We start from the raw sequence: 19,627 nt of genomic DNA on the forward strand, positions 1-19,627 counted from the left end.
ACCGTTCCACTCATTTGTCGCATCTTCATCTTTCAAAAATAATATGTTGATCTTTAAGATCTTGCGTGACTACTGTGGAGTTGACCACACACACACGTGCATGCAAACTGTAAGATTATATTTCTCTCTGGCGCGCGCATTTGGCAGCTGGTGGTAACACGACTTGTTATTCGATTGCAACAACAATAGACTTTTTTCGTGATGACCAAAAGTTATTTGCCTTCTTTTTCATTTCTATGAGTGATGGCTTTGTTTTATTACAATACAACCAGTCAATTTTCTTCCCATTACATTTCCGAATGCCGTTTCTCATATTTTGATATTTTATTTATGCCTTCGCTTTGTCTTAATTTGATTAAACAAAATCGTATCTCATACTGGTAGGCAAACCTGTTTATTAAAACAAAAGGCATGCGAAATTGTTGAACCAAGACGAATAACGACAAAACCAATATTTGACTTAACGTCAATGGTCAAAGTCGTCTTCTCAATTCCAGCAGCAGCAACATTTGTGAGCAGACAACGAAAGCTAAACCATCGTACATTTCGGAGCGGTAGTTATTATTTTAGTACCAACAAAAAACAAACCGTTTTTTTCCAACAACATATTCAAAGCAGTATGCATCATACATCACTGGTAACTAAATAATTAAAAAAAAAAATCAGTTGAACAGAATTAAAACATAAACTCTCTACGTTTGCAGTTCGCAGCACTATTTCTCACCTCGATCGCCAACGAGTGCCTAGCACACAATTTCCAGCCAGGACAGCCGCCTTTCAATACAAATAGCTGGCCACATCCCGTATACGGCGTTCCACCGCCATCGCAACAGACGCCTTGTGCCAATCGTGCGCCTGTGCAAGCACCCACACACGTCCCCATCTTGACAGCTGTAGTGCGCCCAATTGGACCTATAGGCAAAAATTATGAAGTGAAACTCTCTCAGTCAAGTCAACTCAACCTCGAACGTAGGCTACCAATTTCAGAACCAGCCAAACTAGTTGCAGCAGTTATAAATGGGCCACTGTCTCATCAAACTGACAATAACCAATTCGCAGATGGTCCAAAAAAATACTTGCCCCCACCACATCCAATGCAGCCAAAGCCATATTATCAGCCTCTCACTGGTGTGCCTGGTCAGCAGTATGGTAACGCGGCTGCTGGTGCCAACATTCCCTACACACCCAACTACAATCCGCTGCTACCACAGCAATATTCCCAACCAACTCCACCAACTTCATTGACACCACCACCACCACCACCCCCAGCGCCAGCACCAGCACCATCATCAGAAACATTCTACAATCAAGGCAGTAAACTACAGCATCAATATTTTACTTCCGCACAGGAAAACAAAGCCCTAGGTATCAGCGGTGGAGCAGCCAACTCGGGCGCACAATACCAACCTCCTGTTGACAATTCCGTGAATGGTGTGGCGGGCAATTACATATCACAGTCAGAAGTCGGTAAACTGAGTCATTATGTCGAAAAGCAAAATCCAGTGGGCGACACCCGCCCCTATTCGCGTCTCATTCACACCTGTTATCCCGACGGTCATTGCGAACGTCAACAACTGAGCGCAGGCCAAACGGATCCCAGACACCAACATATTGTATTAACGGCTCGTGCGCGCGTGCAACCCATCTCAGATAAGTGTCGAACATTGGCTGCTCAAGGCGGCGTACAAACCGCTCTGGACTCGGGATCACTTAGCCAGACTAATCCGCTACGAAATACACAGAATCGACCACCAAATCGTCGACTCTACCAATACACAGAAGCGGTGATACCACGCGACACATTCAACTGAGCGCACAAAATAAATTTAGATAATTTGTTGTTTTTTTTTTTTTCTTTTCATACTGCATTTATTTAATTGTTTAGCATTAAGTTTGAAGTTAAAAAGTGTCTACGATATTATGAATAAATTTAAAAATACTGGCATAATATAATTTGAAGGTTTTTGTGATATACATATCGTGTTCTACATTTCGTAAATAATATACAAATGCATAGGTGTTGTACATATCAGTTAGCGATTCAAAATCTTCCACCGCCGAAATGTATGCCACAGTTTTCATCATTGCCATTTACTACATTATTAACCATCAATTGCTTAGCAGCATTGTTGCGCAACATCTGTGATATGCGATTCATCCATGATTTGCTTAGCCACATTGTTGCGCGACATTTTGATATGCGATTCATCCATCATTTGCCTAGCAACCTTATTGCGCAACATCTGTAATATGCGATTCTTCCATCATTTGCCTAGCAACCTTACTGCGCAACATGTCATCGATTCATTTATCGCCGAATATCTTAATTTGTTGTGCGGCGCCCCACAGTGGTGTGATTTAATAGATTTTATAACAAAAAATAGGAGAGCTCCTAGGAAAATGAAATTTTGTAAGCATGTTTAGTTTAATCTAGTTTAATTTTTAAATTTAAAAAATGGTTATAATTGGTCACTACCTAGGGGTACCTCCCCTGGACATATAAAAGCAGTGCAATACATTGAGCATAAAAATAGAAATTTTCTGAACGAAACTCGTGCACAAATTACTTTTGTGAAAGGTACCAATGCTATTGGAAATGGGTGAAATTAGGCAGCAACCACGCCTACTTCTCTTACAGCGTTATACTTTAAAAACACAAAAAATAAATATCTCTGTAATTAGAAAAGAAAAAATCGCCCAAATTCGATATTTTCGAGTAACCTCTTGTGGTGGTGGCGGTGACGGTGGAGATGTTGGCTGAGTGACACAGCCCAGACCAACTAGCACGTAAAATGCCATTTTGATGCATCACTTGTAGAACCACTTCTTTTTATTAGTCGAAACTAGGAATCTGCCTATATCGTATTTTTTCTTTTCTGCATTTTCTTTCAAGTTAACCATCGAGAATTTCTCCGGCGTTCTGTGACGTGAGGCACCCAGATTTGAGCACTCACACAGATAGTGGAAGACTATTTCCGTAGATTCTTCCTGATTGCAGCTTCTACAGCCTGTGGCCCAAGAGTTAAGCTCGCCTAACGCCCTTTGGATGATCCCACTGATCGTATTAGGACACAGTCCTGACGCCATTAACACCACATCATCAGCGTACCCCACCACTTTTACCCCACCTCTATTAAGTTTTGTTAAGACTTTGCTAATAACGCATAACCAGAAAAGTGGAGCCAATACTCCCCCCTGTGGGGTGCCTCTGTGGACCTTCTTGGTTATGTTGATATTACCCATATTAACTTTGATGATCCTGGTTTCTAGCATAGAGATGACCCAATTACTGATGCAGTTGTCCACTTCTAAGTCTACCAACGCCCGTTGGATCGCATCTGTACTAACATTGTTAAAGGCGCCTTCTATATCCAAGAATGCCGCCGTGGTATAATGTTTGTTCTCTAGAGAGCCGCCTATTGTTCGGATTACCTCGTGAAGCGTTGTCTCCGTAGATTTGCCTTTAAGGTACGCATGTTGTGCAGTAGATATACCAGAGCTCTCCAAAGAGCTTCTAAGATATATATCCAAAAGCCTTTCAAAGATTTTTAACAGGAAAGACGAAAGACTTATTGGCCTATAGTCCTTCGCTGATTCATGTCCCCTCCTGCCTATTTTTGGAATGAAGACGACCTTGACTAGTTTCCATCTATCTGGAATATTACCTAGGTTTAAACACGCTTTAAAAATTTCCTCTAGCCATGGTAGGATACAGTCCAAGGTTTCCTGTAACATCTTTGGGATGATCCCATCTGGCCCCGGAGATTTAAAAGGTGAAAAATATTTAATTGCCCATGCAACTTTCTCCTTTGTAATTATTTCTTTTGCAAGATGCTGTGGATTATATTGGCTCCGCCTGATACTTTCCCTCCCACTTTCGTGGACGCTGCACCCCGGGAAATGCGTGTTTAGCAGAAGTTCTAGCGATTCTTCTGTCGTAGCTGTCCAAGTACCATCAGGCTTCTTGACCCAAGAAGCCATTGAATGATCTTTCGACAAAACACGGCTAAGCCTGGCAGAATCCCTGGTGGATTCGATTGACGAACAAAATTCGCTCCGGCTCACTTTCTTGGCGGCCCTAATTCCCTTCTTCCCTGTCTCCGACTCTCTTTGTACAATTGCCAATTTCCTGTCGAGTAGCTGAAGTTAAACGTTGATCTAGATTTTTCCCTTAGTTTTGAGAGCTCACTGCTCCACCAAGGAGGATGGGATATTTTGCTAAATTTTATGGGGCAGGACGTTTTGTAGGCCCTACTAAATGCCTTCTCCAGTGTTGTGACCCTACTCTCAAGGTTTTCGGTTAGAGTGATTTTGTGGATGGAAATCTCTCCTATCCCTTTATTGACTATGTTTCTGAACCTTTTCCAGTTGGTTCTTAGTGGATTTCTATACGGTAAGGACAATCCACATTAAGATCCAGATCGTACAGGATCCAGCTGTGATCCGAAAAAGACCTTTTATCAGAGATCCTCCAATTGTCTAACCTTACTGAGCTGTTTTCAGACATTAGGGTAACATCGATCCCTTCCTCCCATCTCCTGAAGTACTCCGTACTTGGAAAGGTGGAAGTGGGAGGGTTACCCCTGTTACATACCGACAAGTTAGTGTTAATTATGAAATCATAAAAAGACTCACCTCGGTCGTTTGTTTCGGAGCTTCCCCATACAGCATGCCTTGCATTGGCATCGCATCCGAGAAGCAGGGTTTTGTTCGGGTTTTCCTGCACAAGTTTACGGGCCTCCTCAGGCGGACCGGCGTCTTTCGTGTGCCATGTATATAGAGGCAAGCGTTATTCTGACTCCGTCAGTGGCTTCCACCTCAACTGCCGTCACATCCTGTGAACTATATAATGGAATTAAACATGTGTTTAAGTGTTTTTTAGCTACAATACATGTTCTGGGATTACCTTCTATCCGTTTTTAGTAGATATTGTACGTTTTCCCATTGAACCCTTTCACGTCGGTGCTTTCACGTCGGTGGATTTTACCAATCACGTCTGTCAGAAAATGCAATGAGAATTGGTCATCGCATTTAATGACACGGTAACCGCGGACTACCTCCACCGAGTCGAAACCTGGTGTTTGGCCCTCCGGGTTTGCCATGACATGGTCAACGACTATGCGAGACAACCGTGCCTCAATCTCTGACCATTTGTCAAGCACTGGTTTTCCGCGGTTAGAGATTTCGTCTACCAATGCCATTTGGAGATGGTCCCGTGCCACCTCACAAAATCGCTTGATAGGTTTGGGGGCAACTGCATCCTGATCCGATATCTTGTGCTTCTTTGTTACCTTCCCAGTTTCGACCTTCCCATCTGTCCTGTTGGCGGCTTGGAATGCCAAGTATTCATCAACCACCTTTTGACATCTTGCCTTGTCGGTCTCATCTTTGGGATGAACTTTACTTTCGGTCTCGTTTTTTCGAATCCTGCCAAGGATAGCGAAAGACCTCTGGTAAAGTTTATACCTCGAGGGACCTTTATTACCACGTTTTTGCCCCATGGCTTTAGCGGATCTTGTTGGTTGATTTATAGTTGTTGGCGTACTGTAGCCCACAGCTTTGCCCTCAACTGTTTCTTGGCTGGATGCCATCCTCTGAGGATGACCCCGTCATCCTCAGTTCGTCCTTACTCGTACGTCTTGTCCAATTGTCTGACTGTTTTTTAAGTGCGTCCGTCACTTCCTCCTGTCTGTCTGTTTGCTTGTTCTGTAGTTCTGTCCACGTGTCATCCGAATTTTTAATTTTTTGTTTCAGCATTTCATCTAATTCGTACGGTCACCTGCCCCGCCAAGGGAGCTGCGCATGTCGCCCTACGCGGTGACCAAAGAGGATAAAGGGGAAATATCCCGTCGACCATGGCAGCGCCCCATACCATGGCAAGGCCACCGTTACAACCTGAGGCGGCCTGATATCAGGAGGGCTCCGTACGAAGACAGCCTTATTTAGTCCCCCGCCTGCCAAATCCACCCAATAGGCACGGGTCGCATCACACCTTGGGTTGAGGGAGTTTTTTAACGAAGTTTACGTCTTCGACCTGTGTGGTTCGCGAGAGATCTACTCTCCTACCTTCCATATCTGGGAGGCGTACCCCTATCCATCACCTGGGAACGCGCCCAATAGGGATAACAGGTTCCCCCAAGGGTTGTTGATCATACACTGTCAAGAAATATTGGCTGTAATATAACGTCTTTAGGCGTAAATATTGTGAAACATTCACAACAGATCTGCCGCACGGAACAATGGAGTGTAGTTTGCGATTTAGAAGCTTACAACGTGCAAAAATATATTTTTACTTAATGCCTGGAAAGATAAAAGGCAAGTTACTGTGCTCAGCACTTGGGGCCAACCGAGATGAAAGAAAAGAGAAGCCCATGACTCATCTACAGTTTGTTAAAAAGTTAATTATCAAATTAAGAGGAGATATTCGAAGAACAGTTCAGCCCCAAGAGAAATGTAATACCTCTGAAATTGAAAATCGACTTAATGGGAAATTGCATATTCCTCGGCTTGGAAGTAACATGGACTGTCGAGTATGTTCCTATAGAAAGATTAAAGGCGGCCGTAAATAAACAACCACATATTGTTCAACATGTCCCGCAAATCCATCACTACACATTGGCAATTTCTTCGAAAAATATCATACTTTTAAAAATTAATTTCATTTATAAAACTACAAATCAAGTAAATATATTGAATTCATATCTAAATAAATCAGTTTAAATGCTTAGTTTAAGTTACATCCTTATAAACGTTTTAGAACTTCACCTAATTTTCCGTCGTCTTATGGGCGAGTATTACAAAAAAAGCTCTCGGCCGTTAAGGGTCAATAATTAATTATCTATAAAAATACAATTTTTTTAAGAAACTAAGCCAATGTTATTATTAGTACTATAAATATAAATAATTGGCGCTTACATCCTCTATTAGGTAACATATTTGACCGAGCTCCTTTCATTGTTTATGCTGTGCGTGTTGATATTTTCCCTCCAGACAGTTTTATGCTGCCTCCGAATGGCACATTATTTTTAACAAGATGTTTTTTCATGGATATCGGACACCCTCGACTGTTGCAGACTGTTTGATTTCTCGATTTTTGGATTTTAGTTGGCCCTCAAAAACATCCGAGCGGATAGTTCCACACGACTTTATGCGCGCTTGCTTGAAGAGAAATATTTACTTTATATATACTATGTACCCCTCGCCATTTGCGTATACAAGTAAAACAACACTAACACGAATACCACAATTTAGCGGAGATTGTTCGAGCATCTGCCGGAGTCCCTATCAAAGATTTGTGAGTCACACTGCTACTGGTATTATTTTACTTGTTAATTCACACATTTTTATAGAACCTTCTCTTTCTAATATTTCACCGTTATTTGGAATTCCTTTGTGCTCGTAAACAATTACCAAATCGGGTTTTGCATCTTTGCTCAGTTCTAATTAGTTTGAGCTGGTTAATAGATCGTTGACGTATTTACTGCCAAATTATTGGTTATCCCTTACTTTTATTCGCTTGGTTTCGTTATTGACGTGACACGTAATGCGATTATAATTAATGATATTTTGAATTTAGAACCGGCCACTAGTTTCATTATAGATTCATACGTGCATAAGTATGTGTCATATTCCTAATTTTAATGATTTTAATATTTTTTTATTGTGAAAGCCACAGATTTTTTATTGCATTGTGACCGGCTGGCTAATCACAGGCGCCAATATATTGGAATATGTACACCCGGCGTCAAAGCGATGGTATTTTTGTGATAATTTTTTTCGCTGACGGCGAAAAATATTCCTCCATATGATAAATACAAGAAATATTTTTTATATGGAAAAAATATGTGACACTATCAGCAAAAAATATTATAAAAAAATCAACAGGATTTTTAGCAACTTCAAGCTTACTCAACTTTATTAGACTAAAATTTAATAAGCTTTAAACTGAATACCAGTAATGTTTCTAGAAATTCTAGTTAAAAACCCTGTGATTAAAATTTTATGAAATTTTTCGAATTTTCTTATAAAGTTTGAAACTTGGATTTATATGGTTTTCATTGGACATCGAGCTATACTTAGAAACAAAAACCCAATGAGCATTCAAATCAAAAAAATTAAAATAGTCAGAACCGGTAAAAATATGAATGTGCTACCGTTTGTCGCGGACTGTAGTCATAGTCGCTAATTTTGTTTTTAAAATTCCTCTGCAATTAATTTATGCGTTCGTTTATCTGTATGTATGTTTGTGTGTGCACAAATGTTTACAAACTTTATTGCGCATCTATTTTGCTGAAATTCCACACTTTCTTCTATTAGCAGCACTCTGGCAAACTGGCATTAGACAAATGAAGAATAAGCAAAACTTTCAGCATATTAATTAATTTTTTTTCAATAAATAATATATTTAACTTCTACATATTAGAAAATATCACATGAACATAAATAACTAAACAACAAAAACGTGAAAGAAGAGTCCGGGCGCAAAGAGCAAACTAATATTTCTTTTGATTTGCCGGATTTACGCTATACAGATCGTAATCAAACTGATCCCATGGATAAGCATCTGGTCCACGCGGTACTGAAGAGCCTTTTTTCAACTTCAGCATCTTCTTCTTCTCCAATTTGGGGTCAGCCACTTCGACGAGTTGGCGAATTTCACGCTCTTGCTTCGATAGGGATTGTGGTGCACGCAAAGGGGTGTTTTTGGGTAGAAACTGTGCTTCGTCCATGTTGAAATCGGAGTCTTCCGCCATTTTCGGTTCGGAAAAACTTTCGAAATTCTGATAGTGCATTGATTCCATGGGGTAATTTTCATCGGCCATAACCATATCGTAGTTATTGCTTTGCACCATTGGCACATTATCGGAAGCGGAAGCGAGCAATGGGTCAATATTGATTCTTCCGTATTTACTGAATTTATAGTACAGAGGACTGGCCGTGGTTGTAAGCGCTGATAGGCAGAGTAGGGCTGCCGCGGTAAGCTGTAAATTATAAAGTAAATTTTTGTGTAAAATTAGTAGATAAATGGTTGGCAAAATAGAGGTAAATTGTGCTATCAAATTTTATTCAAAAAAAAAGTTATAATATTGTAAAATGACAGGTAAGACTTTTATATTCAATATTAAAAATTAAGGGCAATTTAAGCGAATTTATGTATGTATAGGAAATTTTGTATTTATCAGAAAATAAAAATAAAAAAAGATTTGAAAAGTTTAAGAAATCTAAAAATTTTAAGAAATTTTTTTTATTTTTTTACTCTTATTTCAAAAAAATGTATTTATTTATTTACTTTTTTCTAATTTCTACAAATAGAATTGTAGCTATGGCTTCTATGGCCCTCATCTATGGATATCTATGAACATCAAAACATATAATCGTCCTATTTAACTGAATTAACTGCAATTAAAAACCCCTCAAAATATTGTGCCAATTCAGTAAAACATATTCTTAAAACATTGTGAAAAAAAATGAATGTAAAAATTTTTGATGCAATCTTTTTTCCACACACATCAGTACTCGATTCATTTGCCTCTTTACTAACTCAACTCATATATTTAATTCTAAAATGTTTTTCAAATCAAATTTTTAATGCTTTGCTATTTGATGAAATCAATAAATTTCTTCAAACGCATTGCTTCTAACACTCGGACACAAAAATCATTAAAAAATTACCATTTTCACTAAAATATTCGGCATCTTTTTCACACTATATTAATATAGCTACAATTTGCTGTACAAATTTTACAAAACTCTTTTCACTTAAATCCTTTCAATATTTATTTCTTTTCACTGTCACTTTGTTTTTCACACTAAACGCCTGTTAAACGCTCGTGTTGTTGATGCTGCTTGAGTTGTTGATGCTGCCAGAACGATGTCTCATCTAACTGCAGATTCCGGCGTCTTTTAACTTTTGAACGAAAATTCGCATTAGTCCACACTAAAATATCCACACAAGCAGCGCTTATACACACATATACACTCAGCTGGGAGTCGAGTGTGTTGTGAAGTAAACACAAAAAAGGAATAAAGAAAAAATTAATAAAATATGTACCATCATCATCACCAAAATCGATCAACCTCTCGGCATCACAGAACCCATAAGAAAGCAAAAAAGGAATTCAAAGTAAAACCCACAGATCCGGTTTTAGGTGAAATGAGACAGTGAACGTGAACGGTCACTCGTAAATTCAGACATACCATATATGTATGTGCATATGTATGTAAATACATAATACATAATTTGTTTGCCCAACGCCAAGGGAAATGCCCAGAATTTGATGTCGCAAATGCAAATGATTGGTAGGTATTACACGGCGCTTGCGTAGCGCACTTCGGTTAAGTGACGGCCGCTTAACAGTCGGGCAGTGGACTGTTTGCCTCTGCAGTGAACTCTACGCGACCGCAGCGCGTCAGTAAACGACATTAGCACAATCAAAAACGGCATTCAGCATTCATTCGGTACGGGCATGTGCATACGTAGGTGGACGCCGGCGTAAAGGCTAATAAATTAAACGCATTTCTCAAACTTGAAACCAAATTTGGGAACAAAAAGTATTGAAACGAAATCAAAAGTAAGCGAGGCCAAAAACTTGTTCTAAGTTAAGTTCAAACGTTTAGTGATTTTTTTTCTCAGAATACATATGTAAGTTGTTTATTTGTACAGATTTGTATACCCCCTCAACAAAATGATAATAAATATGTTTCAATTTTATTAATTCCATCATTTTACATTAGAGGTATTCGAACAGAGTTCGGTAACATTTGCATTTCGTTATTCTGTTACTCTGCAAACTTCCTTCCTAATATGATGTTCATATTACACCACAAACTCGGTTTTGCATTTATGAGCAACTGATTGTTTCCTGGGATGATGGCCTTGAAGAGGAAACTCTCATGAGTACGAGTACTGCTATACTAGCATCGCAGTATGGACGACTCTCCACAATCTACCACTTTTCCTACGGAGCTCCCAAAAAGATATTATTTGGTTAGCTCAAAGGCTCCTACTTTTTGTTGACGTCTACGGAACTCCGCGCGTTTTAGGCCATTATGCAGATTTGTATGTATGTTACATGCGCGCAGATTCTCTTCGTGTTATCAACTGATTTCAGCACAAATTTGACAATATTTTCCCCATTTAAGATTTTAAAGGTTTCGGGAGCATAGCGCTGGCATTGAAACAACACTTGATCAGTATCTTCTACCCTCTCAGTGCAGATTTGGCAGTTTAGTGAACTGTCATGGCCAAATCTATGGCGGTATTTCCTAAATATTTCGTGCCCTGAAAGGAATTGAATATTAACGTCCATATTCCCTCAGGTGGTCTGTTCCACCGGTCTTACCAGTGTCGATCGCAGGACGCCTTTCCTCTGCTGCAATTTCTTTACGCCTTGCTCGACCGTCGTGTTCAGAACGTCTTGTATATGTATACTTTCTTCACTTATTTTGGCAAAATATCTACCGGGGTTAGTTCTGCATTGATAAAGGAGGCGTCGTCGGAAATTGTACGCACGACGCAGCTAGTTCCCATCGCTTCGCCGATAGACGGCTATTAGTTTTCTTGAGTAGGTATCAGCCCAGACCAGTTATGAACGTAAATTGAGAAAACAGTAAACAGAGCGGCCCAATTTAAGCAATTAAAAAAAAAACAAAAACATTGGCTTGCTTGTCCATATACCCTAAATGAAAGTGTTGTTTATATATATATTTATCGGTCAAAGGCTCGCCCTACACGGAAAAATAATCAGTCCAAGAGTCTCTGATACCATCCTTAAGAGATGCTATCATCAATTTACCGAATTTTAGTTAGTCCCGTCGTAATCTCTGAAAGGGTTGAATTTTTCATGTTCTACTTCTCTACCGAGACTACCGTTCCGAATGAGTTGGTGCGTGACTACCATTCGGAAATGCTAGAATGATAGAAAAGTTTGTTCTAATAAATATTGTTCGCCTCTGAGCAGGCAATGGCAAACCTCAAGCGTATTTCTGCCATGAAAAATCTCCATATAAACAACCATCTGCCGTTTGGAGTCGGCTTAAAACTATAAGTGTCTCCATTTGCGGAACAACGTGAAGACGCACACGTGCTTTGTGAGACGGTGTCGAGTCCTGTTGAAACGTCCATGGTCTGCCCACGAAATGTTTGTCTGCTTAAAAGCAACCTTCAGTATACTTTCCCGATAATATTTCGCATTTACCTTGACGCCAAGCTCGATAAAAACGATTGAGGAGCGTCCATCTGCGGTTACAGCGGCCCAAACCATTACCTGTGCTGCCGGTAGGTGCTGCCCCCTGGTGACCAATCGATGACTCAAATCCTCGAATGAAATAAGCCCTGTCGTTTTTGGGAGTTTACGAATTGCTCAATTTGAAAAATTTTCTTATCAAAAAACACAATGTTCGGAAATTTACCGCTTTCGGCCAAGCGAAGCCACTCTTTCGCTCTCTCAGGTCTGAATTGTTGCTGCTTTGGTGTGAGATCATGCGCCTTTTGGATCTTGAAAGGCTTGACTTTGAGATCATTTTTCAGTATGCGGCGGATGCTACGGTTAGATATTTTCAGTTCTTTCGCCATTTGATTGGCACTTCGTCGGGGATTTCGCTCAAGTCGCTTCTCATTATTTTTTTGTTGACTTTGTTTTTAATTTTTGTTTTATTGTAATGTAATAAATACCTTCAGTGTCAATTGATCTCATTAACATATGCTTAATTATCTAAAGGGTTTCTCATACCGGGAAAATCAATTTTTGTGAAATGAAGTTTTCGAAATGAATACAAAATATTGCAGGAATTAATTTTTATTTATTATTTACCATTTAAATGTGACCCTCGAATGCCCACTTAAAAATGTTCTCTACACAACGAATATATTTTATAACGGTTTTACGGACGTATGTTAAAATTTTTTCAATAAGTATGATGTTTAAAAAATTGTATTCACTATTTTTTTTTTTTCAATATAAAAAAATAAACGCCTCTTTAACGAAGAAAAGAAATTAAAAATGTGCAGCTCCTACTGCTTACTTTATGAAGTAGGAACTTTCGTTTGATCTTGCAATAAAATAATGAGTTTTTGAAAGCGTTGAATGAACAAATATTTATTTTTTTTTTAACTAATTAATAACTAACTAATAATTAACTAATTTAAGTACTAATGGTGGGGTGTAGTCGCAGGGCTACACCAATGCGAATTAAAGCCGTACACCAGTCAACAAAAACACTCGACTTAAATTCAGACATTCGATTTTCTGAATTTATTTTAACTAATTTTCAATAAAAATTCAACTCACTCTGTAGCATAGGCCACTTGAGTATTGTTTCAAACTTTGTACAAAATTCAGAATAATTCATGAAATTTTCATTAAAGTTTCCAACATTTAATCTGAATAAATGGAGGTTTGAAGTACCTCAAAAATCGAGTTGATTTAAAAAAATAATTTATTGATGGTATTTTGTATTTTATTGGGCATAAATAAGTTTTGGCTATTGGGCACTCTACAGATACAAAATTGTTATTATTTGTGGTATTTTATGGTATTATATTTTATTTATTTTTATTTTTAGTATGGTGGAAATATTCAACACCGTAAGCAAAAAAATTGTCCAAAATCTAATCGATTTTTGAGGAAGTTACATCGGTTTTGGCTGTTACTTGTGCCACGCAGTTTGTCGGTTGAGAGGCGACTGGTAGCGCCCTCTCTTACTAATTTGTCTGCCTTACAGTTCCCTTGCATGGCACTATGCACTGGCACACATATCAAATGAATACGGAAATATTATGCCATCTCATTAAGAGACATCCGGCATTTGCGAGCAATTATGGAACTAGCGAAAACCTCACCAAGAGCTCTAATCGCCGCTTGGCTATCAGAATAAATATAGATTTCTCTAAAGCTAGTCACATTTTTGCTTAACCAGACAGCTACTATATTTCATTAATGGTGATAATTACAGCCTGAACTACGCTACAGTGATTAGAAAGGTGTATTAATACCGAAAACAATGTCAGCCTTTAAAGCCAACGGAGAATCTCTCTTGCCAACAAGTTCTACGTATGGCGCAGAAACTTGGACGATGACAACATGCGATGAGGTGGCCCTTGGAGTGTTTGAAAAAAAGATTCTGCGGAATGGAAACAAACGCTGCGGCTTTGAAATTATTCGATGCGGTACCAGCTGGCTACTTGCAGAAAGATCAGGTGGAGAAGGCTGCACTTGTGGTGTCCAATTGGCGCCGGTTAGCAGGAGAAAGAAACGACTGGCGCGCTTTGTTAAACTCGGCCAAAACCACACAAGCGGTTGACGCGTTAATCAAGAAGAAGAAGAAGAAGAGATTAGAAATACGAAACACTTTCTTTTGGCTTCTTACGGTATACGCCGAGTTAAACTTCAAGCTTCGAGCCAACTGAAAAAAAGCGTAAACATTTTTTTCTAACCAGGTATTTTGTCAGCCTACTCTCGTCTAACTGAAATTCTAGTACTAAATAATTAAGCAAACAAAAGGCATCAGGATTTGTTGGACACAGACCTGCGCTAAAAGCCATCTAAAATTATAACACTTATTAGACCATTCGCTGCTCAAATCAGATATCGTGTCCAAACGAAATTACCAAAGTATTTGAGTTTGTTAGGCTGACTTTATGTTGAAGCTCTGATAGAGAGACTAAAGCATAGCGAAAACTATGTGCAGAAACACCCCATTAAGTTTTTGTTCGAGCTGCGTGGAGCGTGCAGATCTAAGCTCCAGCTTCATTGGCATTTGAAGGTGAAGCAAATTGAAGAAATAAGTAACACGGAAAACGAAATCTTGTCTTTGCTTTTAAGTACAATTTATCATTTAGTTAAAAATGTACAGCGAACCACAAATTTTCTGCACCTCCTTAGGCGCCTTGGATTCGCCAAGCGTTAGCAAGTAGCGAATAGATGACGGACTTACCATACACGACGTATTTAAACGACAAGAACATCAAAATTGAATTCGCAAATTTGAAGCAACAAAAGTTTCCCTATATGAACGCGGTCTAATGAAACTTACCTAATAGCAGGAAGGGAGATTTGAGGTAGATTATGAAATACATATAACTATACTCGCTAGCGGCGAATCTTGCTCGATAAATTTGTTGTTGCTTTCAGAGGCAAATTTTTCGCTAAGCAAGCAGAGCCCAAACATAGCAAACACAGAGGTGTCGAATCGAAGACGCCTATTAAGGAAGAAGCAGCTGCGCTCAATCGCAAAGTAATGCTATTAAAAGGGAGCATAAAAAGTTGTTGCATTTTTCAAGGAACATTTTTTTTGTGCTGTGAACCCTTGCGTTCTTTGTAAAATAAATTTTGCCTAGGAATACCTTTAGCGAAATTTTTCGGCGAATAATTTTCTATGACATTTTACGCTCAACATTTTATTTAGACTTTGAAAAAAAAGCATTCTAAACTGCCCGTCCCTGCGAAAGAAAATGGGTTCAATTTTCTGCAGTATTATTCCTAAATATTTTTACTACATTTACGAAATTTTACTATATTTACGCACACTAAATATTTCACTCCCACGTAGCCGAATGGGTTGGTGCGTGATTACCATTCGGAATTCACAGAGAGAACGTTGGTTCGAATCTCGGTGAAAGCAAAATTAACAAAAACATTTTTCTAATAGCGGTCGCCCATCGGCAGGCAATGGCAAATTTCCGAGTGTATTTCTGCCATGAAAAAGCTCCTCATAAAAATATTTGCCGTTCGAAGTCGGCTTGAAACTGTAGGTCCTTCAATTTGTGGAACGACATCAAGACGCCCACCACAAATAGGAGGAGGAGCTCGGCCAAACACCCAAGAAGGGTGTACGCGCCAATTATATATATATATATATAAATATTTAACTCCGCTACGAATGTTAACGCTTTTTCACTAATTTTATAAAATACTTTGGAAAAAATTGAAAACTTAATGCGGCTTTAAACAGAATTACCTGAAAATGCAACAAGATATGGAGATTTTAGCATATGCGCCTAGGTCTTTCATTCTGCATCAGAATCATTCTGTCCCAAAAATTGGTTGCACTGTGTTATGGGCTTACCTTGTGTAATAGGCAAAATAGATACATATAATAATACTTTTTGGAAAAAATTTAATACACGTTGGCGTAAACATGGTTGGTAGCTTGGAAATAAGCGTGCAGTGAGTTTTTAATTTTTTTTCCCCCATCATTTATTGAATTCACGAAAAAACCCCAAAAAAATTAGCTCTTTGTTTATGCCACTTAAATTTAAATATTCAATGTGTACGGCCACTTGCTGCTTAGTGGTTAATTTGAGGTATGCTTCCATTCTTCTGCTTCTTTTTATTGTAACAAACAATTTGGTGTTGTTTTAAAAAAATGTTTCCCTTTTCCCGTTCATATACATATTTTTCATAACTTAACAAAGTAAATTTTAAACATAGTTTTCTGTTTGGCTATGGGCGGGTACGAGTATAATTTTTTTTATATTGTAAATAAAAAGTAAAAGTATTGCATGGCTTTCGCGAAAAAAATGTGCTCCATTTTTTCCACACTATTGGTACGATGTGTGCGTAACTTTCAAATACAAAATGTATTCATGTATGTGTGTACTTATGCTTACCTATGTACGAAAGCGTATGAGCTCACAAGTTCGTGTATGATTGCGGCGAGTGCCACTGTGCAACGTAAAAGTGAGAGATCAAAGGCATTTCTGCAAGGACAAAAAATGTGCAACTGTAAATATATAACTTCAAAGACCCAGGCATGGAAACAAAAGGGATGCAAAGCACACGGGTTTTTAGCCCTTAGGCAGTATCGAAAAATATAAGGAATAAAAAGTAAAACGCTATTTGCAACAAGGCAAGTCCGTCTGCAGACTAGCGACACTTTAATCTAATTTAAATATACATAAATAAAATGTTAACTGTGTGGCACAGTAGCCAGATGCCAACAGCACAAACTGATGTAAATTACAATATTATGTTGTAGTTGTTAATTGTTAGTTCGTTTTGAGTTTGTGACGAGTTGAATGAAGGTTTCAAGTCATAAGAATATAAGTGATTACACACTCCAACAGCATTTTTGGAACAGAAAAGTGACCTTAAGATCCAGTAAATCATGAGTAGACCACTTTTGTAAAATAAAGTTACTGTTCAGTACATCTAAATTTTTTTCTCTGCAGAGAGGCAAAGTTTTAAAATTTTGATCATATTACCTGAAAAAACTGTTATTGATGCCTGATAATCATATTTCTATCATTAGTTTATATCAATATTTTCTAGTGTAATTCCGTGGCAGTCCCTTTTGTGGAATATATTAACCTTCTAGCTTCATTTGTTCAGGAAAGTTTGCCCTCTTCTTAAAAATAAAGTGAAAAATGTTTAATAGCCAAGTGACATAAACGAACAGCTCATCAGGCTCTTAAGTTCTTTGGACCGCAAATTCACGTTTACAAGAAATATTTTAAGTAAGAAACTTTAGATTTCCTTATTATGTGAATATATTTTGTTGTTCTTAGGTATTACATACTGGGTGGCCAGTGACAAAATTAGGAATTAAAGCTACATTAAAAATAATTGCTAATGATAAAAATGAATTTCAATAACTATTACAAAGAGACAAGTCCGGATTTTATTTTATTTTTAATTATTTCCTCTAAAGTCTAAGATCTTTCCCCAGTATTTCGTGCACTATAATTTTGGGAAGTCCCAGGACAGCCGCGCTCTTGCGCATGGCCTAAGGTGAATTATCGTACAAACTTGGAGCGACGAGTTTAGTATTTTCATTTGCTCTCGATCACTGACTAGGAATCGGCTATTGGCTGTTTGCCACCGAACTTATTGCTCGGAACCTTCGCACTCAAGAACAACTGACTTTGGGCATTACGTAAGCGTCGAATATTGTAATGTGACCCAAATATACGACGCCCAGTTGCACACGAATCGTTGGCCTTGATATATGCCGCGATTGCGAGCACACGATTGCTACATTGGGACTAAATAACCCGCACGTATAAAAAGGCTAACTCAGCGGATAGAGAGAAACTTTAAATTTAAAACATAATTCGGCCACCGGACAGCCTGTACATAAGAATTTTTTCTATTAGGTCTTGATTTATATTTTTACTAGACAAAAACTTAAATTATAAATAAATAGATAATCTCATAAATATATGAGACGGTGCCAACCCACACGGGGTTCACTAACTGGCGGCAATGCATTCGCAAAAGGTTAGGCCATCTGATTTAATATGTACAATTTGGTTATTTATTCTGAAATTAATTAACAATTTTTCTTATTGGATTCTTACTACAAAAGTATATTTATTGTAACCAAAAAAAAATTAATATAAGTTAAATTACAATTCTTCTAATAACTACACACTACAAAAATATCTTTTTAAAAAATTAATTTACAATATATACTTTAATCGAGCAGAAAAAGATGGTTTAGATAATATAAAATCTAATTCGATAAAATTTGAGACCTCATTGTGTTCATGAAGTGTGAGAGCAATAGGTGCATTGCAGCCATAATTGGTTCCGAACCTTTTCACGTAGAATGGATATTCATTACGTAAAGACCTGGCAAGGACCGAGAAGTTAATAATTTCTAAAAGAAGGGAACGGTAAATTTTGCCCATGATAATATTAAGCAAGAAAGAGAGCGACAAAATCGGTATTCTATCCTCTAATTGTTCAAGTTTAATTAGAAGTAGGCGAGATTTATATGGTAGGACAGGCTAAGAGAGTTTTTTTTTGTTTTGTCGGGACAAACTAGTAAGGACAGCACTCAGACAACATTAAGTCCATTATATTGCACTCGGGTTCCTTTTTTAACTTTCTTTAAATCATTCCGACCTCCGAAGAAATCTGAGTAGACCTTGGGATGCCAAGGAGGTCGCTTCTTAACAAATCAGTGCCTGATTCGAGCGAAGGTGGGGCAGACGCACAGAAAGGAGTTCTCATCCTCCTCTCCACATTCTGATCAGAGTGCACGGTCTGAGATGTCTACCTTTTCCATGTGCTTTGCCCATAGAAAGTGGCCCGTCATCAGTCCAACCAGCTGCCCACAGTCTTAATAACAGCAGAAACTCTGAGACCAACTTCTTTAGCCCAGAGCCCATTCTGCCACTCCCTTTTGCAGCCATCAAAGCCACGGTTAGCAAGCGGGTTACTTCAAACCACAATCGAGGCTGGGAGAGGCTGCAGATGCAAGAAACTGATGTTACCTGTCATGTCGGACCGACTGTCGCAGTTCTCCTGTTATTAAGAAGAAGAGAATGTAGGCAGCTGGTTGGACCGATCACCGGCCAACTTCTTTGGCCCGAAGCCCATCCTAACTAAATAGTCAGCTACCCACGTACTTAAGTGTATAAGGGTAAGCAAAGTTCGAGCTATGCCTTCTTCTAAAGCCAATAATGGAGTTTGCTTTAGATAAAATGAAATCTATATGATTACGAAATGTAAAATGTGCATCAAAAGCAACCCCGAGATCTTTGATTTCCTTAACAGATTGAAATGTAACTTCTTATTACAAGTTACATACAAGAAGGATGTTAGTTATTTTGGAGTTCGTGAGTTTAAAACTTTTTTTAATATTAAGCGACAATCCAGGAGCACTACACCAATCAACTAAA

At 38.4% G+C, this 19,627-nt stretch overlaps 3 protein-coding genes across 3 annotated transcripts in view; 1 reads left to right on the forward strand and 2 right to left on the reverse strand.

The window, feature by feature from the left end:
- The window catches only part of LOC128871736 (translation initiation factor IF-2-like), a 53,655-nt gene extending 51,844 nt beyond the window's left edge, over window positions 1-1,811 (forward strand). The window contains exon 2 of the mRNA XM_054113752.1: window positions 705-1,811. Coding sequence (XP_053969727.1) covers window positions 705-1,811 — 1,107 coding nt within the window. The remainder of the gene's footprint in view (window positions 1-704) is intronic.
- Window positions 1,812-4,919: 3,108 nt separating this feature from the next.
- On the reverse strand, window positions 4,920-5,591 carry LOC128871739 (uncharacterized). Its single transcript, XM_054113766.1, has one exon. The coding sequence runs from the start codon at window positions 5,589-5,591 to the stop codon at window positions 4,920-4,922; it is 672 nt and encodes a 223-aa protein (XP_053969741.1).
- Window positions 5,592-8,442: 2,851 nt separating this feature from the next.
- Window positions 8,443-9,841, reverse strand: LOC128858925 (uncharacterized). Its single transcript, XM_054095517.1, has 2 exons — window positions 9,673-9,841; window positions 8,443-8,981 (listed from the first exon to the last, which is right to left on the reverse strand). Exons 1-2 carry the CDS (start codon window positions 9,694-9,696, stop codon window positions 8,493-8,495), a joined length of 513 nt encoding a protein of 170 aa, XP_053951492.1. The 5' UTR covers window positions 9,697-9,841; the 3' UTR covers window positions 8,443-8,492.
- Between the last annotated feature and the right edge of the window lie 9,786 nt (window positions 9,842-19,627).

Source organism: Anastrepha ludens, chromosome 2 (assembly GCF_028408465.1).
Source record: "Anastrepha ludens isolate Willacy chromosome 2, idAnaLude1.1, whole genome shotgun sequence".
NCBI classification, from domain to species: Eukaryota; Metazoa; Arthropoda; class Insecta; order Diptera; family Tephritidae; genus Anastrepha; species Anastrepha ludens.

Excerpts from the sequence above, each read along its gene's own strand:
- LOC128871739 (XM_054113766.1), bottom strand. The coding sequence starts at position 5,591 with ATGGCATCCAGCCAAGAAACAGTTGAGGGCAAAGCTGTGGGCTACAGT.
- LOC128858925 (XM_054095517.1), bottom strand. The coding sequence starts at position 9,696 with ATGCCGAATATTTTAGTGAAAATG. Across the intron at positions 8,982-9,672 it reads CGAATATTTTAGTGAAAATG|CTTACCGCGGCAGCCCTACT; the intron begins GTAATTTTTTAA and ends TATAATTTACAG.